Here is a 24,038-nt window from a genome sequence, read left to right as displayed (position 1 = left end):
CTAACCACGATCTCAGAGAATGGATTAGGTATGATCAGGATAAAAGTCTACTTCCAGGCATGACTGCACTGTAGAAACTGTCATGTTAAGTGTAATCAGGTCTGTTTTCCCCACACAGGTTTTATGATGGGCGACAGCCTGTGTTGGCTATCACAGATACGGACATGATCAAAACAGTACTAGTGAAAGAATGTTATTCTGTCTTCACAAACCGGCGGGTAGGCATGGAATTATTTTATATTTACATAGTTAAATATAACAAAGAACACAGAGGACATGGGGAGATAGAGAGGAGAAGGGAGTTGAGGGAAACTGGAAGGGGAGATGAACCATGAGAGACTATGGACTCTGAAAAACAACCAGAGGGTTTTGAAGGGGTGGGGGGGGGGGGTGGAAGGTTGAGGAAGCAGGTGGTGGGTAATAGGGAGGGCACGTACTGCATGGAGCACTGGATGTGGTGCAAAACCAATGAACACTGTTACGCTGAAAATAAACAAATAAAAAAAACCTTGTATTTCAAAATAAGAATAGATTCACAGGAAGTTGTCACAGGAGGTCCCATGTCATGGAACCTTCAGGATATTTCCTCTATGGTAATATCCTGCATAACCATAATACAGTGTCCAAGCTGAATTTGACATTGGTTCTAGTCACAGAACTTAGATTTCAACAGTTTTATAGGCACTCCTATTTGCCATCCTGTTTTTTTTTTCATTTTTAAATTATGTTATGTTAGTTAGAGGCAACCCACAGAATGGGAGAAGATATTTGCAAATGACATTACAGATAAAGGGCTGGTATCCAAGATCTATAAGAAGTTAGTAGTTTTTAAAATTATTTGTGTTTTAAGCTTTAACTAGATATATAAGTAATTTTTACATCACCAGTACAATATCATTGTGTTCTGAATTTAGACATTTGTATTTACCAGTGAGATTTATAATTTCATAATACTACTAACTGCCCTTTTTGTTTTTTCAGCTTGAAGAACTCCTTAATATTTTTTGTAAGGCAGGCTTAGTGGTAATGAATTCTGTCCACTTTTTTTTTTTTTTTTTTTGGTCTGGAAATGTCTTTTTCTCTCTCTCATTTCTGAAAGCCTTGTTTTTCAGTGTAAGGTATTCTTAGTTGGTATTTTTAATAGCATTTCAAGTAAATCACCTACTATCTTCTGCCTTTCATGATTTCCGCTGCAGATTCCACTGGTAGCCACATGGTGTTCCCTTGGATGTGATGAACTCCTTTTCTCTTGCTGCTTTCAAGATTTTGTGGGGGGGGGGGGTTAATTTTTGACAGTTTTATTATAGTATCTCTTGGAGAAGTCCTTTTCAGATTCAATCTTATTGGGGACTTTAAGCCTCATGGCCCAAGATTTCCATACATTTCTCTACGTTTGAGAAGTTTTCAGCCATTGTTTCTCTCAGTAAGGTTTCTGCCCTCTTCTCTCCTCGCCTGCTGGGACTCCCATAATATGAATGTTCTTTCACTTGATGGTGTCCTGTAAGTCCTGTAGGCTTTTTCCCCAATTCTTTTCATTTTTGTTTCCCACTCTGACTGGATAATTTAAGATAATCGAGGAGGGCATGGCTGGTTCATGCATTTGTGGGCCACACCTTGAGCAACTGCATGATCCTTGGCAGCAAGAGCAGAGGAGGGTCTTTGTGGCTGTGGTAGCTGTTGGGGTCTTCAGCAGCACCCCCAGATCCAGTGCCAGGAGACTGGGGAAGGAGAATGGTGGTCAGAGTTGGTGCTCTGCACACACTTATCTGGAGGGCTGAAAGCAGGCTCATGCCCAAAACAGAACTAGGGCCAGTGATGGGGGCTGTACCAACTGTGGACACACAGGTAGCTTTGAGTTCCTGAGCTGTCTGTGTGCACTCATGTGGCTTCGGGGATACCCAGTACTGTATGCCCAACAGTGGGGCTTGTAACTAGAGGTCAGGCTGGCAGTGTGTAGGTGTGCATCTTCAGGGTTTAGCTGTGATCTCAAGTGGCAGTGCAGTCCAGTGACAGGAGTCAGGCCCCTGAAAGCTGCTGGGGTCTGGGCTGGTGTTGTCCATACGCCTAGTCGCAGGAGCCAAGACTGGCTGGTGGTGTAGATTTGGGGCTCACAGTGCTGGTGGTGGCACTGGCTGAGGCAACTTATGTGAGTGCAGATGGACACAGCAGGACTCTGGCACCTAGAGTCTGCAAGGGTGAAAACCTCTGGGACTATCAGCAGCAAAATCTTAGAGGGTACACAGTGTTGGGCCAGCTGTTTGCCTCAACAGCAAAGCCTGCCAGAGACTTCTGCAGATCAGGACACAGAGAAGCATGTCACTCCTTCCACTTGACTAACACTGGTAGTCCTGTCCTTCTTTGTCCCTAGCTGTGACCAGCTGTGTCAGCCATGCCAATCTCTGGGAGGTTTGAAACCAAAACAGGTCATTTGTGCCATGCCCTGAAGTGCCGGGGCTAATGGTCGCTCCACCTTCCCCAGGAAGGGGAACTATCTTCAGTCAGAGGGGGTCCTCTTGGTGCTGAGCAGTGGTGGCCTGGGTCACGGGGTGATGCAGGCAAAATGAAGCTCTTCTCCCTACTTTCCTTGTATAGTTATTTTCAGGAGATTTGCTCCATTGTGTTGTTGAAGCTTCTTAAATGGACTCCTAAGTCCTGGAGCCTATTTTTGTTTGTGGGTAACTGTCTGATTGTTGTTCTTTGTGGGGTGACTGAGGCTGAAGTGTCCTGTTTCATCATCCTAGGGATACAACAGCAGTCTTTCCTCACTGGGGTGATGTTAGGTATAAGGTTTTTAGATGCTTGTTATTAAGTTGAGGAACTTTCTGTCTCTTCCTTGTTTGTGAGTTTTTATCATGAAACGATGTTGAAGGTATCCATTTCATTTTTTATTTTCATTTTATTGTAATTAAAAATTTTGGGGGGTGGACGTCTGGGTGGCTCAGTTGGTTGAGCATCTGCCTTTGGCTCATGTCATGATCATGGGATCCTGGGATCTAATTCTGCCTCAGGCTTCTTGCTCAGTGGGGAGCCTGCTTTTCCCTCTGCCTGCTGCTCCCCCTACTTGTGCTGTCTCTCTCTCTCTGAAAAATAAATAAATCTTTAAAATTTCTTAAAATTTAAGTAACATGTACTATATTATTAGTTTCAGAGGTAGAATTCAGTGATTCATCAGTTGCATACAATACCCTGTGCTCATTATATCAAGTGCTCTCCTTAGTGCCCATCATCCTGTCACCCCACCCCCCCACCCCCCTCCCCACCAGCAACTTTTAGTTTGTTCCCTATAGTACCCTTTAGTTAAGAGTGTCTTATGGTTTTCCTCCCATCTCTATTTCCCTCTTGTTTTATTTTTCCTTCCCTTCTGATATGTTCATCTTTTTTTTTTGACAGAGAAAGAGTGAGAGAGCACAAGCAGGGAAGAGAAGCAGAGGGGGTGGGAGAAGCAGCCTCCCCACTGAGCAGGGAGCTCAATGTGGGATTCAATCTCACGACCCTAGGATCATGACCTAGCCACACATACACCCCTGTTATGTTTTTTAAATTCCACATTAGTGAGATAATATGGTATTTGTCTTTCTGTCACTGAATTATTTCTCTTATCATACCCTCCAGTTCTATCCATGTTGTTGCAAATGGCAAGATTTCATTCTTTTGATGGCTAATGTAATATTCCATTGTGTGTATGTGCATGTATATGTATGTATATATGTATATATGTATGTATGTATGTAGACACATATGTCTATATATACACACACCAGGTCTTTGTTGTCTATTCATCTGTCATGGACACCTGGGCTCTTCCTATATTTTGGCAATTGTGGACATTGTTGCTATAAACATTGGAGTACATGTGCCCCTTCAAATCACTATGTTTGTATCCTTCTGATAAATGCCTAGTAGTCCAATAGCTGGGTTGTAGGGTTTCTCTATTTTTAAGTTTCTGAAGAATCTCCATACTGTTTCCAAACTGGCTACATCAGTTTGCATTTCCACCAACAATGGAAAAGGGTTCCCTTTCTCATCATCCTTGCCAACATCTGTTGTTCCCTGAGTTGTTAACTTTAGCCATGGAGATATCCATGTTAAAACAAAATATAGTTTGGGAAAATGGAAGAAATATTCAAACTGGTTGGCTTGCTAGGCTAATCCCTAGATGAGAAATAGAGTTATTTCTCTCCCTTTTCCTTATGTTCTTTTGGGGGAAAAACAGGGGAAAGAGATTCCCATGTTATTGTACCATTTTGTCACAAGAGCAAAGAGATTCCTAATCTTTTTAGTGTTAACTACAATTTTTTTTTTTAAATAACCATGTCAAGACATCCAGTTTTCAAGTTTCTCATGCTGTGGATATATGTAAAAGGTAGAACTGGTCTGAGGCAACATACAGTTTGTCAAGCTATCTGGCTGCCTCCCACCAATTCAATTCTACTCTGCTCAGCTTAGGAGACTATATTAGGTGTTAATCCTGTGTACTCCACTGGAGGAGTCGTTTCCCTTCCAAATTCTCTCATACGATATTTTCACTGAAATGAAGAGGGAATATAAAGGCTGGAAAGCACAGCAGGTGGCTGGATGTGTCCCCAGCCTTGCAAAAGGCCAGGCCTTTGGGATAAATATCTGTTGATCACCTACCATAGAGCCTACTACCAAGTTGATATTCACAAAATATTTGTTGAATAATTTCTACCTGTTCAACAAATTTTCCACAACCTTTGAGACCTCCAAAACTTATGTAGGGCAAATTGTGTTTTTCTTTGACTCTAGTCTTTTGGCCCAGTGGGATTTATGAAAAGTGCAATCTCTTTGTCTGAGGATGAAGAATGGAAGAGGATACGGACATTGCTGTCCCCTACTTTCACTAGTGGAAAGCTCAAGGAGGTAAGAAAAGAAGATGTTCAATTAGAAAGTAAGGAATACATCTGGGAGCAGGTAGGAAATAAAATCATAGTCCATCTGTCAGGGGAAGTCTGCTGAATTTGGGCTTTGTAACAGTGGCCTTTTCATGTTCTACAAGAGACACGATAAGATTTATTACAAACCACTGCTCCATGCTTGTGAAAGCCACATCATTCTAGGATTTGATTCTTGGATTTAACTTCAGGTGGTGTTGTGTTTTGTGTGTAGATGTTCTCCATCATTGGCCAGTATGGAGATGTGTTGGTGAGGAACCTAAGGAAGGAGGCCGAGAAAGGCAAGCCTATCAACTTGAAAGAGTAAGTAGGAGTATAGCTGCTGGGATTCCAACTCTGTCATGACATTTTCCAGCTGCTGCCACAGAGCAAACTGCCACTGTTGAGTCATTCCAATGAAGCAGCTGAAGTATTCGTGTGGTATCACAACTCCAGTGGGCCAGCCAAGAAGAGGTAGCTCACCTAAAAAGGCAGGGCAGTCAGGAGAGAAAGGGTCTCCTTTAGTGTATATGAGGCAGGATTAATTTATCTGCTTAACTGTGACCTTGGATATTCCGGAAGACAACACTACATGTCTGAAAAAAAGAAACATGATTGTACCAAATCTTTGAGTGTAGAGGGTATGGTATGATGGGAGGGGAAGGCACTTGGTACATTTTGGTGGGCACTAGGTGGGGCAGGAACATTAACATGTGGAACATGGAACAACTTGAGCCCCAGCTGTCCTTCTTTCAATCTCAAAAGGCAGAAGTCCCTGTTCATGGGATGGGAGTGTGACTATCTATCATCTATCTATCTATCTATCATCATCTATCTTTTGGCTAATCTGGGATATATATTTTTTTAAGATTTTATTTATTTATTTGACAGACAGAGATCACAAGTAGGCAGAGAGGCAGGCAGAGAGAGAGGAGGAAGCAGGCTCCCTGCGGAGCAGAGAGCCCGATGCGGGGCTCGATCCCAGGACCCTGAGATCATGACCTGAGCCGAAGGCAGCGGCTTAATCCACTGAGCCACCCAGGCGCCCCTCTGGGATATATTTTAATTATGCAGGATGAACAGATGTACGTTGGATCTGTCCTAGGAAAAATAGGGGGCATATAATCACTTAGCTATGGAATCTCCTAAATCAATTTTGGTGTGATTTAACATATATATTTAAAGGATGAACATTCTTAGTTCTTATTTTTTCCAGAAGTGAGTGAGTCCTCAGGGCAATCTCAGATCAATGAAGATGAGGCAAAGTGGGTCTTTCAGGAGCCTTAGAAGAGGTGTAGAGAAGAAGGGATGGTGTTCCTGGCAGCGCAGAACAGGGTGTTGGTGTTCTGTGATGTGCTGAAGAGGAATCAGCTCTGAGCACAGATACTGTGGTGAGAGAAGATCCAGATCAGTTTCACGGATCTTGACTCCACGAGCAAGAGTTAATTATCCCACCATTTGTCCTGCTTAGACACAGCGCTTATCCACCTTCTGCTGCCCATACTCAAAACATGCTACTGTAATTTGTCCAACTTTGGGTCTCTATCCCTCAGTGACTGAGCTCCTTGAGCTCAGAGGTGTGTCTAACATGTCACAGTGTCCCCATCACCCCTAGCACAAGGCCAGCTGCATCACTGGCACCTCACAAGCACCTCGTGAGTGAGTGTGATGGCACCTAGACTCTTCACATGATGCAGCAGCTGGTTATGAATGTGTGACATTTGTCTTGTCTGGACATCAGAATCTACAAGCCCTTTTGCTGCATGTGTTGGATAAGAACAGTAAAGAGGTGGTGATAATAATTACATATGTTTTTCTTTCTCTCACAGCATCTTTGGGGCCTACAGCATGGATGTGATTACCAGCACATCGTTTGGAGTGAACATTGATTCCCTTAATAACCCACAGGATCCCTTCGTGGAAAATATTAAGAAGCTCTTAAAATTTGATTTCCTTGATCCATTTTTCTTCTCATTATGTATGTACAATACTAGTTTTCTTTTTTCCTTCCTTCCCTCTTTTCCCTTCTTTCTTCCCTCACTTTTCCCCTTCCTACCTTTCTACACCAATTTTACTGAGATATAACGTTATCTAACATATATGTCCTCCTTTTAAAATGTAAGATTCAATTTTTACAGTCTGAGTGTTCATTGTCCAAGGAATGGATAATGAAAATGTGGTATGTATATACCATGGAATCTTATTCAGCCATAAAAATGGAAAGACATTCTGTATTTGGACAATATGGTTGGATCCCGAGGGCATGATGACAAGTGAAATGAGTCAGACAGGGAAAGGCAAATACTATATGACCTCAATTACATGTGGAATAAAAAAACCAGTACAAGAAACCAAGTCCTATGAAAAGGAGATTAGATTTGTGGTTGTCAGAGACAGGGGTTGTGGGGCGGTACTTGAATGAAGGTAACCAAAGGTACAAACTTTCAGTTATAAGATGGATGAGTACTGGACTGTAAACACAACATGGTGGCTATAGTTGACATTGCTGTATGATGTTCTGTAAGTTTCTAAGAGTAGACTGTAGAAGTTCTCATCATAATAAAAAATTTGGTTTTATAACTATATGAGATGATGGATGTTAACTAATCTTATTGTGGTAATCATTTTTTATATATGTGTGTCAAGTATATACAGTGTGCCTTATTGTATACAGTACTGTATGTCTGTTATAACTCAAGGAAGCTGAAAACTCTGCTTAGTGCATTCAAAGAAAATGTGCAAGTTTTACTGCGGTCAGTGGTTGGAATATTGTTGTCGACACAGAAATACGGTACTTTTTTACCATCACTTCCCACTTTCCTTAGCCCTAAGCAACCACTAATCCTCTTCTCTCTTAATAGATTTGCCTCTTCTGGACTCTTCATCCAGTTAGAATCATGTAACATGTGATCTTTGTGGCTGCCTTCCTTCACTAGTGTAATGTTTTCAAGGTTTATCCATGTGGCACCATCCACCAGAACTTTCTTTTTATGGCCAGTTAATATTCCATTGTATGGACATATTGCCTTTTGTTTATCCTTCCATCATTTGATGGATGTTTGGACTGTTTCCAACTCTTGGCTATCATGAATAGTGCTACTATCCACATTCATGAACAAGTGTTTTTTGGAATACCTCTTAATGCTAAGTGAAATAAGTCAAACAGAGAAAGTCAATTATATGGTTTCACTTATTTGTGGAACATGAGGAATAGCATGGAGGACCATTAGGAGATGGGGAAAATGAAGGGGGAGAAATCGGAATGGAAGGCAAACTGTGAGAGACTATGGAGTCTGGGAAACAAACTGAGGGTTTTAGAAGGGAGGGGGATGGAGGATGGTAAGCCCGGTGATGGGTAGTAAGGAGAGCACAGAGCACTGGGTGTTATATACAAACAGTGTATCATAGAACACTACATCAAAAACTAATGATGTACTCTATGGTGAGTAACATAACACAATAAAAAAAAAAGAATACCTCTTTTCAATTTTTTTGGGTATGTACTCAGAGGTGGAATTGTGAAGTAACTTTGCTATGTTTGTACAATGCTTTGTATTGTAACTAGCCATTTGCTAAGATATAGTGTGTTTAATTTAATAAGGAAGTGCCAAACTTTACAATAGTGATACCATTTTACATTCCCACCAGAAAGTAAGAAGGTTCTGGTTTCTGCCCATCCTTGGTGCATTTGGTCTACACCTGTCTACCTTTTGGGTGATGGCCACATTAATGGTGTGAAGGGTATCTTATTATGGTTTTGTTTTGCATTTCTCTAATGGCTAGTGGGGTTGAGCACATTTTTATATGCTTGTTGCTTACTTCATAACTTCTTTAGATAAATGTGTGTTCAAATTCTTGCCCATGTATAGTTTAGTCATTCATCTGTTTCTTCTTTTAATTAAAATCATTTTTATTTTTATTTTTTTACTTTTGGCTGAGCTGTATTTTTTTTTATTTTATTTATTTATTTTTTATTTCTTTTCAACATAACAGAATTTTTTTTTGAATTTTTTTTGCACCACACCCAGTTCTCCATGCAATGCGTGCCTTCCATAATACCCACAACCTGGCTCCCCCAACCTCCCACCCTCTGCCCCTTCAAGACCCTCAGGTTGTTTTTCAGAGTCCATAGTCTCTCATGGTTCACCTCCCCTTCCAATTTCCCTCAACTCCCTTCTTCTCTCCATCTCCCCATGTCCTCCATGTTCTTTGTTATGCTCCACAAATAAGTGAAACCATATGATACTTGACTCTCTCTGCTTGACTTATTTCACTCAGCATAATCTCTTCCAGTCCCATCCATGTTGCTACAAGAGTTGGGTATTCACCCTTTCTGATGGAGGCATAATACTCCATCGTGTATATAGACCACATCTTCCTTATCCATTTGTCCGTGGAAGGGCATCTAGGTTCTTTCCACAGTTTGGGGACCGTGGCCATTGCTGCTATAAACATTGGGGGTACAGATGACCCTTCTTTTCACTACATCTGTATCTTTGGGGTAAATACACAGTAGTGCAATTGTAGGGTCATAGGGAATCTCTATTTTTAATTTCTTGAGGAATCTCCACACTGTTCTCCATAGTTTCTTATGGTTCATCTCCCTCTCTAATTTCTCCCTTTTGGATTTCCCTCCCTTCCCATATAGTCCTCTGTGCCATTGCTTATGTTCCACATATGAGTGAAACCATATAATAATTGTCTTTCTCTGTTTGACTTACTTCACTTAATATAATCCCCTCCACTTCCATCCATGTCGATGCAAGTGGTGGGTATTCATTCTTTCTGATGGCTGAATAATATTCCATTGTGTATCTGTACTACATCTTCTTTATCCATTCATCTGTTGAAGGGCATCTCAGCTCCTTCCACAGTTTGGCTATTGTGGACATTGCTGGTATGAACATTGGAGTGCCTGTGGCCCTTCTTATCAGTACATCTGTATTTTTGGGGTAAATACCTAGGAGTGCAATTGTTGGGTTGTAGAGTAGCTCTATTTTTTTTAAGAGTGCATGTTTAATCCAACTTGATTCATTTTATTTTATTTTATCTATTTTTAATGTCTTGAGGAACCTCCATACTGTTTTCCAAAGTGGCCATGCCAGCTTGCATCCCACCAACAGTGTAAGAGGGTTCCCCTCGCCAATATTTCTTGTTTCCTGTCTTGTCAATTTTTGCCATTCTAACTGGTGTAAGGTGGTATCTCAATGTAGTTTTGATTTGAATTTCCCTAATGGCTAATGAACATTTTTCTACGTGTCTATTAGGCATTTGGATGTCTTCATTGGAGAAGTGTCTGTTCATGTCTTCTGTCCATTTTTTGACATGATTATCTGTTTTTTTGGGTGTTGAGTTTGAGAAGTTCTTTATAGACCTTGGATATCAGCCCTTTGTAGTGTCATTTGCAAATATCCCCTCCTATTCCACGGGTTTCCTCTTTTGTTTTGTTGACTGTTTGCTTTGCTGTGCAGAAGCTTTTGATCTTGATGAAGTCCCAAAAGTTCATTTTCACTTTTGTTTCCTTTTCCTTTGGGACGTGTCTTGAAAGAAGTTGCTGTGGCCATTGTTGAAGAGGTACTGCCTATGTTCTCCTCTAGGATTTTGATGGATTCCTGTCCCATATTGAGGTCTTCCATCCATTTTGAGTTTATTTTTGTGTCTGGTATAAGAGAATGTGGAGCACACTGTCTTGATCATTATACCTTTGTGCTAAGTTTTGAAACTGGAAGTTGGAGTTCTATAATTTTATTCTTTTTTCTTTCAAGATTGTTTGGTCATTCTGGATTCTTACAATTCCATATGAATTTTAAATTCAGTATGTCAATTTTGACAAAGAAGCCAACTAGGATTCTGATAGGGATGCATGAATCTCTAGATCAGCTTGAGGAGTATTGCCGTCTTGACAATATTAAGTTCTAATTCATGGTTAGATATTTTTCCATTTACACAGATCTTCTTTAATTTATTTCAACAGTACTTGTGGTTTTCAAAGTATAGCACTGCTTTTGTTAAATCTGTTCCACATTCTGCAATTAAACCATTTGGCTCTCATTTTATATTTTTAGGAAGATATCAGTTAATATATTTCCTTGTTTTAAAAAAAAGCTATTCCTAAGTATTCAGTTCTTCTTGATGTTATTGTAAAGGAGTTATATTCCTGATTTTGCTTTTGGATTTTTTTATTGTAGTTTATGAAATACAATTGATTTTGTATGTTGATCATGTATTCTGAAACCCTGCTAAACTGGTTTATTAGTTCCAATAGACTCTTAATGCATTCCTTCAGATTTTCTATGTACAACATTAAGCTGTCTGATAATAGAGATGCTTTTACTTCTTTATTTCCTCTATGAATAACTTTTGTTTCCCATTCCTTCCTTCTTTCCTTCTCCCTTCCTTCCTTCCTTCCTCCCTCCATCCATCTTCCTCCCACCCTTTCCTTTTCTTTTGCTCTCCCTCTCTCTTTCTCTCTCTCTTCTTTGCATACATTTCCTGGCTAAAACTTCTAGTAAAATGTTGAATAGAAGGGTGATAGAGACATCTCGATTTGTTTAATCTTATGGGAAAGTGTCCAGTCTATATCCAGTATGGTGTTAGCTATGAATTTTTCATAGATGCCCTTTATCAGATTGAGGACATTCCTTCCTGCTTCTAGTTTGTTGAGTATTCTTATTGCTAAATTGTGCTGGAATTTTGTTATATACTTTCTCTGGCTTTATTGAGATGACTGTGTGGTTTTAAAAAATTTTTTGTCATTCTATTGTATTATATAAACTGGAATTGCTGGGATAAACCCATCTTGGTTATGGTATATCCTTCTTTTGATGTTTCTGGGTTCAGTTTGCTTGTATTTTGTTGAGGATTTGAGGATCTATGTCATAAGAGTATATTGGTCTGTAATTTTGTTGTTTTGTGATATCATTGTCTGGTTTTAGTATTAGTGTAATACTGGGCAAGTAGAATGAGTTTGGAAGTGTTCCTACCTGTTCTATTTTTGGAAGAATTTGTGAAAAATTGGTGTTGATTGCACTTTAAATATTTGCTAGAACTCACCTGAGAAACCGCCTGGAGCTGAGCTTCTTTTTTGTCAGTAGTTTCTTCACTACTAACTCAGTCCTTTTATTTGTCTTTCAGATTGCCTCTCTCTCTCTCTCTCTCTCTGTCTCTCTCTCTCTCTGTGTGTGTGTGTGTGTGTGTGTGTGTGTGTGTGTGTGTGTGTGTGTGTTTAGGTCATTTTCTAGTTTCTCTTTTTCTAGGAATTTTCCATTTTGTCTAATTTATTGGCATTCTGTTGTTCATAGTATTCCCTGTAGTCCTTTTTAGTTTTGTAATGTCAGCAATAATCTCCTCTTTCCCTTCTGATGACAGCAATTGGAATCTCTTCTCCTTTTTCCATGGTTGTCTAGCTAAAGGTCTTTTGAAAGAATCAGCTTTGCTTTCTTTAAATTTTCTCTCATTTTTTATTCTCTATTTCCTAAGTTTCTGCTCTTGTCTGTATTATGTGCTTCCTTCTGCTTGCTTTTGATTTAGTGTGCTCATGTATTTGGCATTTTAAAAAATATTTTATTTTTTAATTTCTTTTCAGTGTACCAGAATTCATTGTTTATGCACCACACCCAGTGCTCCATGCAATACATGCCCTCCATAATACCCACCACCAGGCTCACCCAACTTTCCACCCCCCGCCCCTTCAAAACTCTCAGGTTCTTTTTCAGAGTCCATAGTCTCTCATGGTTCACCTCCCCTTCCAATTTCCCCCAACTCCCTTCACCTCTCCATCTCCCCATGTCCTCTGTGTTATTTCTTATGCTCCACAAGTAAGTGAAACCTTATGGTACTTGACTCTTTCTGCTTGACTTATTTCACTCAGCATAATCTCTTCCAGTCCCGTCCATGTTGCTACAAAAGTTGGGTATTTGTCCTTTCTGATGGAGGCATAATACTCCATCGTGTGTATGGACCACATCTTCCTTATCCATTCATCCATTGAAGGGCATCTTAGTTCTTTCCACAGTTTGGTGACTGTGGCCATTGCTGCTATGAATATTGGGGTACAGGTGGTCCTTCTTTTCACTACATCTATATCTTTGGGGTAAATACCCAGCAGTGCAATTGCAGGGTCACAGGGAAGCTCTATTTTTAATTTCTTAAGGAATCTCCATGCTGTTTTCCAATGTGGCTGCACCAACTTGCATTCCCACCAACAGTGTAAGAGGGTTCTTTGACATGTTTTTGACAGAGTGTTGGGTCATATATTTGAAATCTTGGTTCTCTTTAAAGATAGGCGTATATAATGAAAAATTTCTTTCCAGTCATTGCTTTTGCTACATCCCATGAGTTTTGGTATGTGGTTTCCTCATTTTTGTGTTCTCCAAGTAATTCTAAAATGCCCTTTAGATTTCTTCTTTGCTGACTGGCTGTGTAAAAGTGTATTGTGTAATTTCCACAGATTCGTGGGTTTTCCATGTTGGTTGTGTTCTTGTTTTCTAGTTTTATTCTATTGTAGTTGAAGGACGTACTATGTATTTTTCCATCTGATACAATTTGTTAAACAGCATGATAAATCAAAGTAACATATTATGGTCTGGTGTTTCTAAATATGCTCTAGTCCAAAAGTAAAAGTCTAAGAGATCTGGGAATGTAATCCCATTCCTTTGGATCTGACTTGCTCTGGGTCAGCCACTGGCTTGAAAATTCGAGTAAAGTTCATAGAGGGATTAACTCCTGATGTGAATGAATCCTGGTGTCTTTTAATCCTCAGGTTGGTAGATGAAATTATAATTGCTCCAGAGAAATTTTGCATTTTCATTGATATTTCCATTGTTGTTGTTTTTTTCTTATAGTACTGTTTCCATTCCTTACCCCTGTTTTTGAAATGTTAAATATCTCAGTATTTCCAAAAAGCGTTACTGATTTTTTCAAGAACTCTATAAAAAGGATGAAGAAAAGTCGCCTAAAAGATAAACAAAAGGTAAATCCAGTGGTGGTTACCTGTGCATATTCACCTTTGGTCTTCTATTGAGCTGTATACATCTGATGTGCACACTACTAAGTATGTTTTTATGGTAAATAGAGAACTCTAGAGTTTAGGGCAAGAGACTTCTAACATTTTAGAGAGAATGAAGAGGTAGAGGTCAGGAGAGGCAATAAGAAGATGAGTCAGCTGATGTTTAAAATTCAAGAATAAGCAGGCCAACTAGTATGCCACTGCAGCAGCTTGGTGAGAGAAAAACTACCACTTCCCTTCAATGAATGGTCAAAACATAAAAATTACTGTGTAAAATCATTTTTCTGGTAGTATAATTTTGCCATATCTTACTATGGCAAAGAATCCCTTCAATTCCAAGCCTCTTTTCTTACACATTCTCCAGTGGAAGTTCCCCTTAGGCACCTGCTTATGTTAAATTTGAGGTTGTCATAGTCTGGAGTGAGCAGGTGTCTTCTTTGGGTACTGAGGCTGCAAGCTGGCCAAACAGGCTTTGCCTTCCTGGGGCCTGGTGGCCAGCACTAGGATGTGTCAGGACAGGGAGACTGGGCTGGTACCCCAGGATGTCTCTTAAATTTGTGCAGAGTTCTGGGAGGGTTGAGCATTGGAACATGCTGACACAGAAGCCTCCTGCAGAGGCCAGGGGATTGGCATATATGGCCATTCGTTAAGAATTGAGGCTGAAAAAACAAAAGCACTAAGATCAGGGACTTTCTCCTGAGCTAGTAGGTGTGATAGGAGAGGGAGCAGGCAACTCATGGGCAAGGAAGCTGTGTTCAAAAGCCAGAGAAGCTGAGGAACAGAGAGAGCAAGAACCAAAAAGCAGTGGGACATAAAGGCTGGATTCCTGTCAGGGAAATATCGTGCTCTCCAAGATTTGTAACTGGGTATTTTTGTTCACTGATGTCTCTGACAACATTAGTTAGATTTCTGGGTGTAAAGGCTTCATATACTCAGGAAAGAAGTTAGTATTTATGGCTTCACAAGTGACTTTTTGTCATTGAAATGTCTCTTTTTGTGTCTAGCACCGAGTGGACTTTCTCCAGCTGATGATTAACTCCCAGAATTCCAAAGAAATGGAAATGCATAAAGGTAAATCAGGAGACCTTCAGAGCATTCTTGATGAGGTGGTTCAGTTACAGGAGATGGTTCTGAGATACAGAGGAAGATTTTTAACAGATGGAATATCACAACATCAAAGGAAGACACATGTTCAGATACAAATGGTAGTCAGAGCATTTTCCATAAGAAAATAGCCACAGTTTGTTCAAAGCTCAAAGGGCAATGATAGACAAAGCTCTCAGTGGTCTGCCACATGGGAGCTTGCTTGCAATGGCAATCCTCCAGCCTAATTCAGGCCCACTGAATCAGAACCTCTGCCTGGAAATTCACATCAAGGCTTCATCACATCAGGAGGCACCTGGCCGCAGTATTGTGACCTTCACATGGAACACTTGGTTAAACTGGCTTAATCTACTGCAAGTTTTTCTTTTCCCTTTTTTAAAAAAAGATTTTATTTTTTTATTTGACCGAGAGAGACCACAAGTAGGCAGAGATGTGGGCAGAGAGAGAGAGAGGAAGAAGTAGGCTCCCCACCGAGCAGAGAGCCTGATGTGGGACTCGATCCCAGGAGCCCAAGATCATGACCTAAGCCGAATGAAGAGGCTTACCCCACTGAGCCACCCAGGCACCCTTTCTTTTCCTTTTGTAATTAAGAAGTAACTGGTGTAGGATGCCTTTGTGACTGTGTACATATGATGTTTCTCTTTAAGCCATCACCTACTACTTTCATCATCCATGGATGGTATTTGACTAAAACCATTATTACTATGATGGTTGAAATGATGCCTTTCTACTTCTACCATTGCTTCTACGTAAGAAGTGATAGGCCATTGTTAGGGTGAGCTTTCCATTCATCATCATTATTGTATTTATTTATTTTTTATTTTTATTTTTATTATGTCCAGTTAGCCAGCATCGAGTATATCATGAGTTTTTATGCAGTGTTCAACAATTCACTAGTTGAATATAACATCCAATATTCTGTATTTGTCTATTTATATATGTCAGCATGATCTCATATACTACTAACTTAGTCTCTTATACCATTTTTTATTTGGATTATTAATTTTCTCAAATTTGTCCTCTGTAAGCCCTTTCATTTGGGCTCCTGTGTCCTTTTTTTTTCTTTCAACTTCTTTTTTTATGTATTCAGTAGACTTCATTTATTTATTTATTTTTAAAGATTTTATTATTTATTTGTTAGAGAGAGCAAGAGAGTGAAAACACAGGAGAGTGAGAGGCAGACAGAAAGAGAAACAAGCTCCCTGCCAAGCAAGGAGACTGATACAGAATTTGATCCCAGGACCCTGGGATCATGACCTGAGCTGAAGGCAGAGGCTTAACCGACTGAGCCACACAGGTGTCTCAGTAGACTTTATTTTTTATAGCAGTTTTAGGTTCACTGCAAAATTGAGTAGAAGACACGGTGATTTATCCCATATTCCCCCTGCCCCACTTACATGCAGCACCCCCCTCTATCAAAATCCCCCACGGGGGATAGGAGAAGAATAAATGAAACAAGATGGGATTGGGAGGGAGACAAACCATAAATGACTCTTAATCTCACAAAACAAACTGGGGGTTGCTGGGGGGAGGTGGGATTGGGAGAGGGGGAGGGGGCTATGGACATGGGGGAGGATATGTGCTATCGTGAGTGCTGTGAAGTGTGTAAACCTGGCGATTCACAGACCTGTACCCCTGGGGATAAAAATACATTATATGTTTATTAAAAAAAATTTTTTTGGAAGGGGAGGCGAACCATAAGGGACTATGAACTCTGGAAAACAACCTGAGGGTTTTGAAGGGGCAGGGGTGGGAGGTTGGGGGAACAGGTGGTGGGTAATGGGGAGGGCACTGGGTGTTGTGCAAAAACAATGAATACTGTTACACTGGGTGTTTTTTTGCATGGAGCACTGGGTGTTGTGCAAAAACAATGAATACTGTTACACTGAAAAAATAAATAAAATGGGGAAAAAAATCGATCATTATCTGAGCTGAAACCAAAAAAAAAAAAAAAAAAATCCCCCACGATGTGGTAATTTTGTTATAGACAAGGTCCCTACAGTGACACATTATTACTACTCCAAATCCATAGTTTACATTACAGTTCACCCTTGGTGTTGTATATGCTATGGGTTTAGACCTATGTATAGTGATATGTATCCACCACTATGGCACACAGAGTATTCTGTATCCTTTTGCCATATTATTTACTGAGCATTTCCTTGCATTCTGGTGTGAGACTTTCCAGTTTCTCTTCTGTTTCCCTTGATGAGCCCTTGGAATCAACCATTTTCTCCAAGAAGCTCTGTTTCCTTTTAGTGAGAATGGTATTTAGAAACCAGAATCTGGGGTCGAGGAGTGTTTATTGCTATGATGGTGTCTTTGCTTCTATTTCCTCTCAGTAGGTCAAGCCCAGAATGTCAACTATATTTACATAGGACTGATCAACATAAATATTTCTATATCCATAACCAGTGATCAAATTATGGTATCTGCATCTGAAAGAAAAAAGGGGGCTTGATTTATAGTTGTTTTTGTGACATAAATATTTCCATTGTGGTTAATTTTTTTTTAAATTTATTTTCAGCATAATAGTGTTCATTGTTTTTGCACCACACCCAGTGCTCCATGCAGTACGTGCCCTCCCTATTACCAATTGTGGTTAATTTTAAGCCATGTATGGTTTGACAACCACCTCACAAAATTCTTGAATATATAACAGCTTACTCTAGAGAAAAAATGATGGGCTTACTTTACCACACCACTAATATCTATATATCTGTATCTATTATGATGTCAACTTCTATTCTTTTAAAAATTAAAAAAAATATTTTCTTTATTTATTTGACAGAGAGAAAGAGAGAGAGAGAGAGAGAGAGAGAGAGAAAGACGGTGAGAGAGGAAACACAAGCAGGTGGAGGGAGAGAGGGAGAAGCTGACTTCCCACAGAGCAGAGAACCTGATATGGGGCTCGATCCCAGGACTCTGGGATCATGATCTGAGCCAGAGGCAGACTGAGTCTCCCACGTGTTCCTACATCATTATATTCTCTCTCTCTCTCTCTCTCTCTCTAGTTCTACTACATTCTATGATAAAGGAAATATTCTATATATGCTTGTTTCTGTACAGAACTACCACACACATGTGGTTATTGAGCACTTGACATGTGGCTAGTATGACTGAAGATCTGAATCTTATATTGTATTTAATATAGCTAAGTAAAACTTAAATATAAATAACCACATCTGGCAAGTAGCTATCTTATTGGACAGCACAGCTCTAACTTTGATTATCATGGGGCTCATGGCAATCAGGGAAAAGACTCTGATTGTTGAATTTATCCACAGCAGCATCACAGAAAGTGTGACTGTCATATCACAACTCTACAGACCTTTCTTAGACTTTTTGTATTGTTTTTAGTTGTGACTTACATGTTGGTGGCAGGTACCATGTTCATTACATGAACATGGAATTATCTAATTATCTAAATGTCCTGATTATCTAATTATCTAAATGTTCTGACACAGTTCTGATGAAAGAAATTAGAGCATGACGATGCTGAGTTTCTGCCAAGAGAAAAATCAAAGGAGATGCCAACTTATATTCAGAGTGGGGCCATTCACTAAGGAAGGTGACATTCAGGTTATGATTGTATAGGCATTGCTAGTGCCATTCCCTGGATTCAGTTTGTCTGTTTCTTGCTAGCTAGTACCCTCTATTGACAACTTCTTTCTTCTGCTCCTTTAATGGTATGAATTATCCTAGTTTAGTCACCACTCTTCTCACTTTGTCTGTGTCATAGTTTCTGTACATACTGGAGTTCATCCACTTGAGAAGTTGTGTGCCAGGTCTTCTATTAGCTGAAACCTTGGAAATGTATACACTGTGCTTCTCAAGATAGGTTGTGCACACAGGTCACCACATCTCATGAAAGGTTAGATTTTGATTCGATTGTTCTAGGGTGAAGTTTGATATTCTGCATTTCTAATAATCCCCCAGATGCTGCAGATCCCACATTTGGGGCAGCAAGATTTATCTCTGGTCCAGTGGTATTCTTTTAAGTTCCCACAAATATGTTTAGGTAAACCATCATTCATTTTTCCTGACAATTAAGCCTTAGCATTGCAAACTCTCTAAAGAAATTTATATTCTGGGGGCACCTGGGTGGCTCAGTGGGTTAAAGCCTCTGCCTTCAGCTCGGGTCATGGTCTCGGGGTTCTGGGATCGAGTCCCACGTCTGGCTCTCTGCTCAGCGGGGAGCCTGCTTCCTCCTCTCTCTCTCTGCCTGCTTCTCTGCCTACTTGTGATCTCTCTCTGTCAAATAAATAAATAAAATCTTTAAAAAAAATTTATATTCTGTTTTAGTGGAAAGGATTTAAATTTTCCTGGGAGAGAATACTATCCTATGTGACTTAGGACTGAAGTCCTGTTGGGATTCTTCAAAGGACATAATGATAACTCTGTGTACATTAGATGAAATGCCATTTCCTGAAATCACCTATTTGTGTTGGTGGGGAAGGTGGCATGAGCAGGAATGGATGGTCAAGACCATGAGAATAGGCCATGGGAATAACCAGGTCAAAACAACTTCTGGCTTTTCTGGCTCTGTAAGATAGACATCAGAGTGCAAACCACTGTGAGTTTGATTCTGGATTGCTTTTACATTTTCCTCCAAAGGAAATGTGAGTTTCAAATAGATTTCTCATCATCTAAAATGTGGTATTTTTTCCTATTTTTACTGACTTTTATTTTATTTTAAATTTATTTATTTATTTTCAGCGTAACAGTATTCATTGTTTTTGCACCACACCCAGTGCTGCATGTAATACGTGCCCTCCCTATTACCCACCACCTGGTTCTCCAACCTCCCACACCCCGCCCCTTCAAAACACTCTGGTTGTTTTTCAGAGTCCATAGTCTCTCATGGTTTGCCTCCCCTTCCAATTTCCCTCAACTCCCTTCTCCTCCCCATCTCCCCATGTCCTCCATGTTCTTTGTTATGCTCCACAAATAAGTGAGACCATATGATACTTGACTCTCTCTGCTTGACTTATTTCACTCAGCATAATCTCTTCCAGTCCCGTCCATGTTGCTACAAAAGTTGGGCATTCATCCTTTCTGATGGAGGCATAATACTCCATTGTGTATATGGACCACATCTTCCTTATCCATTCGTCCATTGAAGGGCATCTTAGTTCTTTCCACAGTTTGGCGACTGCGGCCATTGCTGCTATAAACGTTGGGGTACAGATGGCTCTTCTTTTCACTACATCTGTATCTTTGGGGTAAATACCCAATAGTGCAATTGCAGGGTCATAGGGAATCTCTATTTTTAATTTCTTGAGGAATCTCCACACTGTTCTCCAAAGTGGCTGCACCAACTTGCATTCCCACCAACAGTGTAAGAGGGTTTCCCTTTCACCACATCCTCTCCAACACATGTTGTTTCCTGTCTTGCTAATTTTGGCCATTCTAACTGGTGTAAGGTGATATCTCAGTGTGGTTTTAATTTGAATCTCCCTGATGGCTAGTGATGATGAGCATTTTTTCATGTGTCTGATAGACATCCATCTGTTTTAGCTCAAATGTCTCTCTTCTCCTTTTAGCTCTGTCTGATCTGGAACTCGTGGCCCAATCTATTATCTTTATTTTTGCTGGCTACGAGACCACTAGCACTTCTCTTTCCTTCCTTCTGTATGAATTGGCCACTCACCCTGATGTCCAGAAGAAACTGCAGGAGGAGATTGATGCGACTTTCCCTAAGAAGGTGAGTGGGTCCTATTGAGGAGGGAGTCAGAATAGGCTTGGTTATATCTCAGTAACAGACTAGCTCTCAAATCGAGTGGGTTTTCATAAAAAGGTTTACTTCTAACTCACGTTTGCATGTCCAGCATGGGAGTGAGTCTCTGCTTCATATAGTTGTTTGGTGGTACTGGGGAAAGAGGCTCCTCTTTCTTATACCTGTATTATCTGGAACTTGGGGACTAATTGTTGGCTGGGGAACAAGGAACTAAGCAGAGCTGCCTAAAGAGGAGCTCCCAGCTTATGAAGAGACCTGGCCTCCAGGGCTGAAGTGGCTTATTGGGCAAACAGTGAACCCCCAGACCAACAATGAGGAGACCAACCCCAGACAGAGGGTGGTGCTGAGATCTGATCCCCTTCACAATATTTCCTGGAACAGAAATTGTGTTCCCTCAGTCGGTGGCATCCAGTCCTACCCCTCTTTGTGTTGAAAGGAACTAGTGTCTCCCCTAATTATGGTTTTTATGTAATATAGTGTTTCTCTCTAAATACTGTAAATATAATTGAAAAGATAGGAAGCAGGATATTTCCACTAGAAGAGTTTATGTGGAAGAGCAGATATTTTCTGTTGTATGTTCTTCTTCTGTGGTGTGTGTGTGTGACCTCTGTTTTGAAAGGAAATGGTGACTTCAACATATTTCACTGATAATTAAGGCTCATAGGGAAGGAGAAATAAAATAAGATAAAAACAGATGGAGACAAACTATAACTCTTAAGTATAGGAAAGAAACTGGGGGCTTCTGGAGGGGAGAGGATGGAAGGATAGGGTAACTGGGTGATGGGCGTTAAGGGGGTCACCTGATAATGAGCACTGGGTGTTATATGCAAGTAATGAATTATTAAATTCTACACCTGAAACTCATAATACACTATATGTTAACTAAATTGGACTTAAATAAAAAATTTAAAAAAAACAACCATTAAGTGTCACAGTCTTAGTCTCTTTTGTTTACATGAAGAAGAAAAATCACTACCTAGAATGGATTTCAGTCCCTGTTTAGGGGATTGTCCCAGCCGTCTCCCCTTGTCATTACTATTGCACACATGTCAGTGGCCCACTAAGTGGACAAGGAGATGGTAGATATTAAAACATCCATAAATGCCCTTTACGGAAATAGATGATTCTTAGGTGTTCCTAACACTTCAGAAGGAGTGTATAGAGTGAGTTGAATGTTGATTCCAAATCTCAATGTATCAAAATCTGTTTCTTTCCTTCTAGGCACCACCCACTTATGATGCCCTTGTACAGATGGAGTATCTGGACATGGTGTTGGATGAAACTCTGAGATTATACCCAATTGGTGGTAGACTTGAGAGGGTCTGTAAGAAAGATGTGGAGATCAGTGGTGTGTTCATTCCCAAAGGGACAGTGGTGATGGTGCCAGTCTTTACTCTTCACCGCGATCAGGATCTCTGGCCAGAGCCTGAGGAGTTCCGTCCTGAAAGGTACAGGGAACCCTGGAATGGGGAACCCACCTTCATATTGGAGGATATTCTGATATTTCCTTCGTATAGATGACAAGCATATGGTTGTACAATTATTTATTTGTACATCTTTTTATTTTTAGAAGTATTTTTAAAAAATATTTTATTTATTTGACAGAGAGAAATCACAACTAGGCAGAGAGGCAGGCAGAGAGAGAGGAGGAAGCAGGCTCCCTGCAGAGCAGAGGCCCGATGCGGGGCTCAATCCCTGAGCCCAGGACCCTGAGATCCTGACCTGAGCCAAAGGCAGAGACCTTAACCCACTGAGCCACCCAGGCACTCCTCCCCATGCTTTTTGATAACCCTTGTTCTCAAAGTATTTCTCACTGCCAAAATACAATATGATGGCATAGGCTCAATAATTTTCCATGCATATATGCAGCTCTGCGTGTGTGGGGGTGTGCTATGGGGTGTGTGTGTGTGTGTGTGTGAGTGCATGTGGGTGACGTGTAAAAGATAATCTTGCCAACTATCAATGACATAACACAAAAAGAAATGCCATATTTAAAACTAAAACATTATGATCCAAAACAATCTAACATTTTTGGACATCTAACTGTTGTTTTCTTTTTTATTTTTTTTTATTTTAAATTATTTATTTATTTGTTTGTTTGCTTATTTATTTCTTCAGCGTAACAGTATTCATTGTTTTTGCACAACACCCAGTGCTCCATGCAATACGTGTCCTCCCTATTACCCACCACCTGGTTCCCCCAACCTCCCACCCCCCCACCCCTTCAAAACCCTCAGGTTGTTTTTCAGAGTCCATAGTCTCTTATGGATCGCCTCCCCTTCCAATTTCCCTCAACTTCCTTCTCCTCTCCATCTCCCCATGTCCTCCATGTCATTTGTTATGCTCCACAAATAAGTGAAACCATATGAAACCTGACTCTCTCTGCTTGACTTATTTCACTCAGCATAATCTCTTCCAGTCCCGTCCATGTTGCTACAAAAGTTGGGTATTCATCCTTTCTTTTTTTTTTTTTTACAAACATATAATGTATTTTTTTCCATTTTATTTATTTTTTTCAGCGTAACAGTATTCATTGTTAACATATAATGTATTTTTATCCCCAGGGGTACAGGTCTGTGAATCGCCAGGTTTACACACTTCACAGCACTCACCATAGCACATACTCTCCCCAATGTCCATAACCCCCTCCCCCTCTCCCAACCCCACCTCCCCCCAGCAACCCCCAGTTTGTTTTGTGAGATTAACAGTCACTTTATGGTTTGTCTCCCTCCTAATCCCATATTGTTTCATTTATTCTTCTCCTATCCCCCTAACCTCCCATGTTGCATCTCCACGTCCTCATATCAGGGAGATCATATGATAGTTGTCTTTCTCCGATTGACTTATTTCACTAAGCATGATACCCATGGATTCCATCCATATCTTCACAAATGGCAAGATTTCATTTCTTTTGATGGCTGCATAGTATTCCATTGTGTATATATACCACCTCTTCTTTATCCATTCATCTGTTGATGGACATCTAGGTTCTTTCCATAGTTTGGCTATTGTAGACATTGCTGCTATAAACATTCGGGTGCACGTGCCCCTTCGGATCACTATGTTTGTATCTTTAGGGTAAATACCCAGTAGTGCAATTGCTGGGTCATAGGGTAGTTCTATTTTCAACATTTTGAGGAACCTCCATGCTGTTTTCCAGAGTGGTTGCACCAGCTTGCATTCCCACCAACAGTGGAGGAGGGTTTCCCTTTCTCCGCATCCTCGCCAGCATCTGTCATTTCCTGACTTGTTAATTTTAGCCATTCTACTGGTGTGAGGTGATATCTCATTGTGG

At 40.3% G+C, this 24,038-nt stretch overlaps 1 protein-coding gene across 1 annotated transcript in view; it reads left to right on the top strand.

The window, feature by feature from the left end:
- Positions 1-24,038, top strand: part of LOC123936278 (cytochrome P450 3A12-like) — a 47,857-nt gene that overhangs the window by 12,665 nt on the left and 11,154 nt on the right. The window contains exons 4-11 of the mRNA XM_045996924.1: positions 119-218; positions 4,768-4,881; positions 5,128-5,216; positions 6,722-6,870; positions 13,736-13,863; positions 14,904-14,970; positions 20,550-20,710; positions 21,965-22,191. Coding sequence (XP_045852880.1) covers positions 119-218; positions 4,768-4,881; positions 5,128-5,216; positions 6,722-6,870; positions 13,736-13,863; positions 14,904-14,970; positions 20,550-20,710; positions 21,965-22,191 — 1,035 coding nt within the window. The remainder of the gene's footprint in view (positions 1-118; positions 219-4,767; positions 4,882-5,127; positions 5,217-6,721; positions 6,871-13,735; positions 13,864-14,903; positions 14,971-20,549; positions 20,711-21,964; positions 22,192-24,038) is intronic.

The sequence above is a fragment of the Meles meles genome, unplaced genomic scaffold (genome assembly GCF_922984935.1).
Source record: "Meles meles unplaced genomic scaffold, mMelMel3.1 paternal haplotype, whole genome shotgun sequence".
NCBI lineage: Eukaryota > Metazoa > Chordata > Mammalia > Carnivora > Mustelidae > Meles > Meles meles.
The sequence above is the reverse complement of the archived record's forward strand: the minus strand, read 5'-3'. Positions and strand labels throughout refer to the sequence as shown.